An 8,916-nucleotide genomic window follows, 5' to 3' on the forward strand; every position below is an offset into this window, starting at 1 on the left:
GCCTAATAAGTAATGAGAAGCCACAGGTCCCAAGTATTCTGCAGCTACACGATTGCATGGTAGGGGTAGAGTTTGGGGCGGCAAATGCCCAAGTGTGGCTTAGGTGCTGCTTGCTTTGTGCGGAAGCACAGGCTCGGTCATCCGGAGCGGCAGCTACTTGGCTTGCAGGTAGGGCAAGTCAGCAAGTGCAATCCATGCAATCTAACAGGCTGTCCGCTGTACCTCGTTACAGCGCGGTCAATTGGGCAATCTGTCGCAATTCTCACTAACAAGCGAGCATTATGGATGCTAGTTTTGTGTGGAGACGCCATAATAGAAGAGCTAGTACTCATCTTCGGCACGTAACCAGACATTCGACGCAATGAATTCAAGTGTGCACCACATACACGGTTGCAAAACTTCCTCGGTATTTTTCTGATTCTGGGCTAGGATTTCAGGACAACTTGCCAAAATAAGGTAAAGAGCAATGCAGGCAGGCACTGTTATAAAGCAATGGTGCACAACTAAATTTTGAATAATGAATTCAGCAGCATCTTCAGCCATTTGAAACCAAAACGCAACCAACTTGGATATGATATGCCACTTCACCGCCCATTAAACCAATCGGACCACCTACAGTCAGAAAAATTGAGTATGTCAGCTCCCTGCTGAGTTCCAAACAGAAAGCATTTGCATATTCGCTACTCCCTCCATTCCAAAATATGTACACGACAAGTATTTTGGAACGGAGGGGGTAGTATTTTAGCACCAGACAAGATATATCTCTTGACAATGTCAGCAAAGCTAAATCATTAACTGTCTCGCAAAGGTGACCAAGATAAAATGCTACTCCATCTGTTCATAAATATAAGATGTTTTGGATATTAGGATGGCAATTTTACCCACAGGTACGGGTACCAGCGGATACCATACCCGCATGGGAAGGGTATGGGCACACTTTTATACCCATGGGTAGTACCCATACCCTACCCGTTAAGTCATGGGTAACATGGGTAAGGTACGGGTATAGCCTTGTACCAGCGGATATACCCATACCCTGCCCGTTTGTGAACTAATGTTAAGTTGTCATCAATTAGTCATTAGTTTGTCATGTGACTCATCTACTCCTATTGGCTTGTATGTTGTGATTTCTAAATTTTGATAGTGGTCCTTTACTCATCTACCTATTATTGAGTTGAGATAATTGATTTTTTTTGTCAAATGTGCTATCAATGAGCGTAAAATTGTGAACAACTTGTGTACTATTTGTTCTACCCACCGGGTACCCGTCGGGTATGGCCGTATGGGTATGGGTGAAGTTTCATACCCATGGGTACGGGCATGGGTAGAATTTTGTACCCACTGACTATTTGGGTATGGGTATGGTATTGCTCTACCCTGCCCATACCCCACCCATTGCCATCCTATCATATTCCAATATCGACTGTATACAGACTGAAATGAGTGAACACACTAAAACGTGTTATGCATTCGATTCCCAAAAATGTTAGAACTTCTTATATTTGTGAACTGAGGGAGTAGCTAACAACAACACATGTATGTAAGTAGCTAACAACATGTACTTTAATCACGACATTATTTTAATTTTTTCAAAATACTGGACAATTCCGCATATTATCTGATTTTATATAGTAGGTAATCAAAAGGCATTGCTTCCATTTCATGCTGTCCTTCTAGTAAATGAACAGTGTTGCTGTTTTTCTGCCTACTCTTGGTTGGTGCAAGACATGAAGATGCAAAGTTCCAATTATTGTGGGTATCTACTACACTCTGGGGATGGAAATTTCTCAAATAAACTAAATCTAGAAACAATAAATCTTTTAGATTACAACAAAATTTCTCAAATAAAGTAAATCCAGAAACGATAAATCTTTAAGATTAAAACTAACACGATTAGAATGCTAAAATAGAATGAGGTAGTATTAACAGTAACAACCATGAACGGTTTCAAAAGGGTCTAGGTGATCACCGAGAAACACTTTTTACATCAGAACATATGATCGTACCTCAAGACAAGCTACCAACTTATCTTCTTGAACTGAATTCGGTCCCAGCAGATCTGAAATACAGGAGTAATTTGCAGCAGATGAGCAAGAGTTAGGCATATATATCTGAGCTTTAACATCAAATCTGGAATAGACCATACCTGCCCTGTTGCTTTCCTCCATAACCATGTCTGGCACCTGGGATTTTGTCATGTGTAGGGGGACCAACTCGTTCATGTCTTCCCCCATTGGCAGCAGCTGTGTGCCTTGATGACTGCCCAGCTCGAACTTCATCAGAAAAGCCATTCACTTGGTGTTGATTGCCAAATTTAGCTGTAGTAGAGCCATTTCCTGATGGCATTGAATTTGAAGATCTGGAATCAACAACAGGTCCTCTCTTTTGACGAGTGTTGTGTGCCACAGGAGTAACAGCAACTGAAGGCAGCAACGATGAGTAAGAAGCAGATGATGCAGCCGCAGCAGCAGCAGCAATTTTAGCAGCAGCTGTTGTAGCTGAAATGATCTGTTGTGCCCCTTCACGAAGGTGAATGAAATCTCCCTCAATCACAAAAAGCTGCAGATGCAAATTGGTTTATCAATAATAGAATATTAATACACTGACAAAATGCTTGACAAAAGTAATGCAGGGAAAATAAACCTCATTGTGAGAAGCCACAAAATCATCTAGCTTCCCATAATTTTTCTTATAGTCATGCCAATGAAGAGGGGCCAACATTTTCCCAAGCCTATTTGGCAGCTGCAAAGAATGCGCAAGAATCAGAAAATGTTCCACTAAACAAAAGCAAAATCACAAAAGTTGCACTCACAGTTGAACTTATCCTGATTCGGTTATCAGATCCAGCAGGGACTGCACGAACGATGCAGGCTAGAAGACATCTTTCATCTAGAAGGACAGGCTCCTTTGGTAACAATGAACCCACACCACCACCTGCGGATGTAAGTGTGTCGGACTGATTCACAACATTAGACTTTAACTCTGGCACCATATTGTTCATGTGGATCTGGGTTGTTGACCCAGCAGAATCTGAAGCAGAATCTGGAGCTTGATTCTGCTTCCTAGGTACATGCTCCACAGGCTGCTTGCCAGATGCAACTTTCTCGCCCTGGTTGTACATACAGTGCGAGTGATATAAGAGGCTTACACATCGATCGAATTTTATTAAGCAAACAATAGTAAATGCTAGATAGAAACCTTTGATTCCGATCTTTCTTCTTGGCGTTCAAACTTTCCAGTAGAGCTGGCATTCGAAGATGAATCATGGGCTTTTTGCTCTTCATTGTAAAAATGTTCAGTAACATTGGATTCCATGACCTGTAAACGGTTCTTTTTACTTCAGCAAGAATTGAATTAAGAGGAATAGATTAAAGGAACACAAACAAAAACAAGTAAACAGACTACCTTTGGTTCATGAGTTGAGTCAGCAACCACACTCGTGGAACGTTGTTCTTGCTCGCCATGTGCTGTAAGATTCTCTGGATGGGTCACCTGATTCTGCCCAGACGACAGCTCAACATTGTTGCTAGCAGCTGGTTGTAATGCATTCTGATCTGATTGTGATGGGTGATAGTTTGTTGCATCAGGTGTTTGTGAGGCAGCTTGTGCTTCCTATATGAAGGGAATCATTTCGAAATTAAGGCAGTGTCACTGTCAGTAAAACAATGATACAATAAACGAAGTGCTTGTGAGTATAATAAATTACCTGTTGATTAGGCCAGTGTAAGGTGGGTTGGATTGTAGGCTGAAAAGTACCAAATTGAGGAACACCAGAGTTGGGCGAGGCTAAAGATTGAGGAATGCCTTGAGGATGCAGCATATAAGAATGCATCCCAGCCATCTGCCCAGGAGGAACAAAACCACTTAGTCCCAATAGTGATGGAACAACAGGTACAGCATGGGCATTATTTCCCTGAAAAAAAAATGAAAGCATGCTTAGGAATTATTCATAAGCAAAAAAATAGAACAATCAACAAAACCAATATGACGGTCCAAACAAAAATACTAGGGGGAACAGGAAAGGGTAAGAAACACCGACACTAAAACAATAAACACAAGGTAGTCACGGTACACTAAATAAAGTAACGCAGTAAATGTTGAACAATATTTTGTATCATTGGTGACACACACTGACAACTCTACTGAAGTTGCTCAAAATGAGTAATACCTTAAAGGAGTCATTTGTGGACTGATTGCCATCTGCTAATGCACTACCATTTGCAGCCATGTTGCTTCCCTTGCTTTGAACATATGACGCTTCAGCTGAACCCTCCTGAGCAGCTTGCGAAACATCTTCTTGTTCTCCAGTACGGTCTCTTAACTCAATAAGTTCTAGCTGGAGTCGTTGTATTGTATGCAGAAAACCTTGCTGCATTTCAACATACTGGGGACGAACAAGAGGGTCAAGTAAAGAGAAGGCTCATATTGCAGAATGAACAACTGAACCATGAAATACCACAGAAAGAAATTCATAGTAGCACAAATTAGACATGAATAACATAAAGAAGGCATCTACTTAACAACTGACCTGTTGCTGGAAAGTGGCCCAACATTGACCAAACTGATCAGTACGCTCACGCAACTCAGCTTGTAGTGATTGAGACTGCAAGATATCCATTTCTTGAACTCGTGTAATCCAAGCATGAGCATCCCTCAACTGTTCATCTTTATAAAGAATGTTGTCTTGAGCAACCCTATGCTGGAAAAAATAAGATGTTCATTCATGAACTCCTGGACATTAAAATGCCTGAACGCTCACGCTGGTAAAGAAATGTCCCCACAAACAAATAACATATTTCATTGCTCAGGCATGAATATAACAAACTAACACAACCAAAATAATGCCCAGGAACCACTCAACACAAGATAATTTTTATTTCTGTACCAAGAATAGGATATGGGGAAACCCTGCAATTATAAAAGATGAAATATTGGAAAGGGGGGTAACATCCAGCGGATTCTATTATGATGTTACTGCCATACATGCATTTTAAGAGACAAGCATGTTAATTATTACAGGATTATATTCATTTTATGACACTGCCATGTGAATAATTTGAAGTGGACTTGAAACGGTTATTAATGGAGATCAAGCAAACTATGATATTGTAATCCATACACAATCAGTAAAAATGTTTTTGGTTTTGATTTAATGGAAGCTTACTACATAGTGCATGGATCATCGAAAATACAAATGAAAACCAAAAGGGTAGAGAAGAATACCTGTTCCTCTAATGCAAGATACTGGCTTTCCTTTTCTCGCAGATGTTCTTGCAGATCATGAATTTGTTTAAGATGTTGGGCTCTTTCAGCTTCAGAATTATCACGCTCCCTTCTGCACAAAATAATAAAGCATCAGGCATACACTTTTTGGGTTATAAATTGAAAAAAAGGCAGCAAATTAAAGTATGTGGTGGTTTGGTTTTAGTCAAAAAGGATGAGATCTGGTGATGTAGCTTGACACAACAGCAGACCGTAGAGGAATTGTATAATTCTGATGCATGATCATTGATCTAGAACTCTGGATTGATGCTAGGAAGTTTTAAGGTGTGCAACTTCACAAATGTATTTCCAACTTGAGAGATATTGTTCCATGCATAAACATCTACAAGGTACCAATGATACCTGAAACTTGCGATTTCCTTGGTCTGTTCTCTAAGAAGATCCTGATTAGCCCATACCTGCCGAAAAGAACAAAGGCGGCGATAAATAACATAAGCACTCAGTGTTAATACTGCAGAATGTAACAGTTAAGACAACCAACCGTTTGATGGTCAATCTTCAAAGCATCCAATTCCCTATGTGTATCATCCAATTTCATTTCCAACTCAAGAATGTACTTCTCCCGTTCATGTAGTTGTTCCTGTTCAATCTGGACATTAATTTTGTTTCCCACAGCAAGGGCAACACAAGGTCTGCATCAATTATATCACCAGACTAGACGCTGGCTACATGTGTTATTGAAACAACTCGAGGCAACACCCAAGAAAATATGTGGTTGAAATCAAACTAGAAGGCTAGATAAGCTAATCTGAAGCTACCTTGCATGAGTTGCATCCTACTGCCTTCGAATCAAAAAGGAGGGCTCACATGCTTTTTGAAATTTAATTTTGACCACTAACCAAACCAATAATACGTAGATAATGTAAGTTGAAAATTATATCATTGGAAAAAAAATTCGGATACAGATGTAATGGTATAAATTTTGTGACATGTAACCTACTCCCTCCGTCCGGAAATACTTGTCCTAGAAATGGATAAAACGGGAGTACATTTTATATTGGTTAAATTCATGGTCAGTCAAATCAAAGCACGTGCGCCCTCTTTTTGGAGTCAGAGGGAGTGCCTACATAGCAGTAATGAACCTACATCTGTGCATCACGTAACTATCTTAAGAGCATTAAGCCATTAACCACCATTCAACTTTCCTCATCAGCAGAAAACCACACAAAAAATGCGAACAATACAAATACAAGAAATGAGTCCTACAGAGCTACACCAGCTCCGTCAACATAAACAGAACTCGGCACTTGGAGCAAACCAAAATGACAGTGAGCTACAGCGCAACCACCTTTGGTGGTAGCTGTCCTGTCTGCCAATCATGGCTCTCAAAATAATCAGTAGCATGTACTACTTCCCAAGCAACCACTAAACAGTATATATCATGCCGTCTGCAATGAACAAGTCAGAAGTTCGTGTTGCAGCCTAGTGAGTAGGGAAACACCCAGCATATAAAAGGGAAAGAGACACAACCTTGAGCTTTTCAGCTGCTACTAGATGCTCCTTGGTAGCCTCCCCGAATCGGCGCTGCACCTCGATGATCTGTGGGTGGGCGATGGCCTGTGCACGCAGGTCGATCTCCACCTGCTGCAGCTCCTCCCGCTGTCGCACGATGCTCTGCAGGCGCTGCTGCAGGATGTCCTCGCTGAGCCCACCGGTCCCATCAATGGTGATCGAGCAGAAGTCATCCAGCCCTCCCGACTCATCCTGCACCAAGAACCCAATCCGCCGCCGGTTCAAACCACGCCAAAATCAACCAGTGTCAACTGCAAAAGCACAGGTGCATTGCTGGGAGGAGGAAGATAGCGCGCGCGCACATACACACCTGGTAGATGGCCCTGCCCTCGGACTGCGCCATCTTCACGCGCTCCGCAGCATCCTAAAGAAACACCAACACAACAAGACGGAGACGCGGCGTGAGTAAGGGCAGCATAGACAGACAGACGGCGATGAGGGGAAAGGAAGGGTTTTTGCCGCGCGGGTGGACCGAGGCGGCGGGGGGGCGACCTCGGCGCCATTGGTGCGGGGCGGGGCGTCGGGGACGGCGCGCCACTCCTTGCGCGCCGCCGCGGCCTCCATTTCGCGTCGCGAGCGGGGTGAGGACCGGCTCCCACCGCGCCGGATCGGGATCTGGCGGCGGAGCTAGGGTTTAGTCCCCGCGGCGCGGCCCGCCGTGAGGAATCCCAAACGAACGAAGCGCGGCTGGAGGCCGACGAGGGGGAGGAGGCCTGCGGGGCTAGGGTTTACGCGAGCTGCGGATGAGGCGATCGGAAATTCTCGGGGGGGATTTGTGCGGGGCGTGCGATTTGGGGCTTGGGGGAGAGGAGGCGGCGGAATGGAAAGCACAGGGAGTGGAGACACGGAGAGGAGGAGTGTGTCTATGTGCTTCGTACTGGTGATCTGGCGGTTGGGTCGGTCTGTCAGGGTCACGGCCGCGGCCCGTGGCATATTTGTGCCATGTTGCATGATTGCCTCTTGCCTGTCGTAAGAAATATTTATTATTACGTATTACTTTTGCATGGTAATGCATGCCTCATTTATATGATATAGAAATCATAGTACGTAAACATCGATCTGACAAAACTGAAAAAACAGTAATTAGTCTTTATACAACGGAACACTAGACAAGAAAGAGAATTACAATTAGGACCGAAGAATCCTCTGAGTTTGACACCAATGCCCGTCACTACCTCTCGCACTTGGGACTACACTTACAGATACAGAGGGACGGGTGACAGCAGGTGCTAGCACTGTATCCCATCCGGCAAACATCCAAGGCGCGTTGGATTCAAACGTGACAAATGGGCCGAAGGCGTAAGGCCCAAGCGACCGAAGAAACTACCGGCGTGGCTTTCCGACCCAACTTGGGCATGTTAACTTTGTTAACGGTCATTTCATTTAATTAGCTATCTGTAAGCGAGGTAGAGGTTGGAAGGAACTGGACGGCTGCTTCAGCCGATGTTGTACTATCTCTTGTAGCTGTGTGGGTTGGTGGGCGGTCAGATACAAAAAACTCAATTCCCCATTCGATTCGGAGGTGAACCCTAGCACAATTCCGTAGATCGAGTGAGTCCCTTACAGTTGGTATCAAATTCGGTGGTCCTGAAGGTTCCCAATCACAACTACAAACACGTGGTGGCGGCATCGGTGTCGAGCGGCGGCCATGGACAAGTTATCGGAGGAGGGGCGCGGGGTCTATGAGCTCCTCTGCGCCAATTTTGCGTCCGATCTGATTCAGCGACTCAAGGATCAAGGTGAGACTCTCCTTAAGGCTATGGGAAACATGGTTGAAGCCAACACCGAACTCTGAATGGTTTGATTTGGCAAGGGTTGATGGTGTTTGTGCGGGTATGAACATGGAGCTCGAGCAAGTGCATGAGGAGCACGTGAAGGACTCTACACCAATGATGGAAGGGTCGTCCACAACGTGCTCGAACGGTTCAGATACCGTCATTGTTTCTTCTCCGAGAAAAGAAGTTGACGACCCGTAGGCCTTCCACCTCCACGCGGCATTGCTCCGTCAGGCTTTCGCCCATTGCGGAAAATTCCCCACTGCTGCCTCCCGAGGCATGGCAAAGTTGCTTTTGGTGGTGGCGGAGTCGAGCCGGATTTCAGAGGAAAAGATCAGTCATATGT

The 8,916-nt window shown here is 44.1% G+C and overlaps 1 protein-coding gene across 2 annotated transcripts; it reads right to left on the minus strand.

The window, feature by feature from the left end:
- Positions 1-333: 333 nt before the first annotated feature.
- LOC109738473 (uncharacterized) lies at positions 334-7,677 on the minus strand. 2 transcript variants are annotated; one of them, XM_073502880.1, is made up of 16 exons: positions 7,288-7,677; positions 7,106-7,159; positions 6,754-6,987; positions 5,765-5,863; positions 5,626-5,681; positions 5,224-5,332; positions 4,529-4,699; positions 4,169-4,384; positions 3,707-3,913; positions 3,406-3,612; positions 3,199-3,318; positions 2,813-3,109; positions 2,644-2,742; positions 2,147-2,559; positions 2,007-2,059; positions 334-612 (listed from the first exon to the last, which is right to left on the minus strand). In XM_073502880.1, the coding sequence occupies exons 1-15, from the start codon at positions 7,357-7,359 to the stop codon at positions 2,026-2,028; spliced, it is 2,388 nt and encodes a 795-aa protein (XP_073358981.1). In that variant the 5' UTR covers positions 7,360-7,677; the 3' UTR covers positions 334-612; positions 2,007-2,025. The 2 variants fall into 2 exon arrangements, with proteins under 2 accessions (XP_073358981.1, XP_020153155.1); XM_020297566.4 differs by having other exon boundaries at positions 5,224-5,335; positions 7,288-7,641.
- Positions 7,678-8,916: the final 1,239 nt, after the last annotated feature.

This window comes from Aegilops tauschii, chromosome 7, assembly GCF_002575655.3.
Source record: "Aegilops tauschii subsp. strangulata cultivar AL8/78 chromosome 7, Aet v6.0, whole genome shotgun sequence".
Taxonomy (NCBI): Eukaryota; Viridiplantae; Streptophyta; class Magnoliopsida; order Poales; family Poaceae; genus Aegilops; species Aegilops tauschii.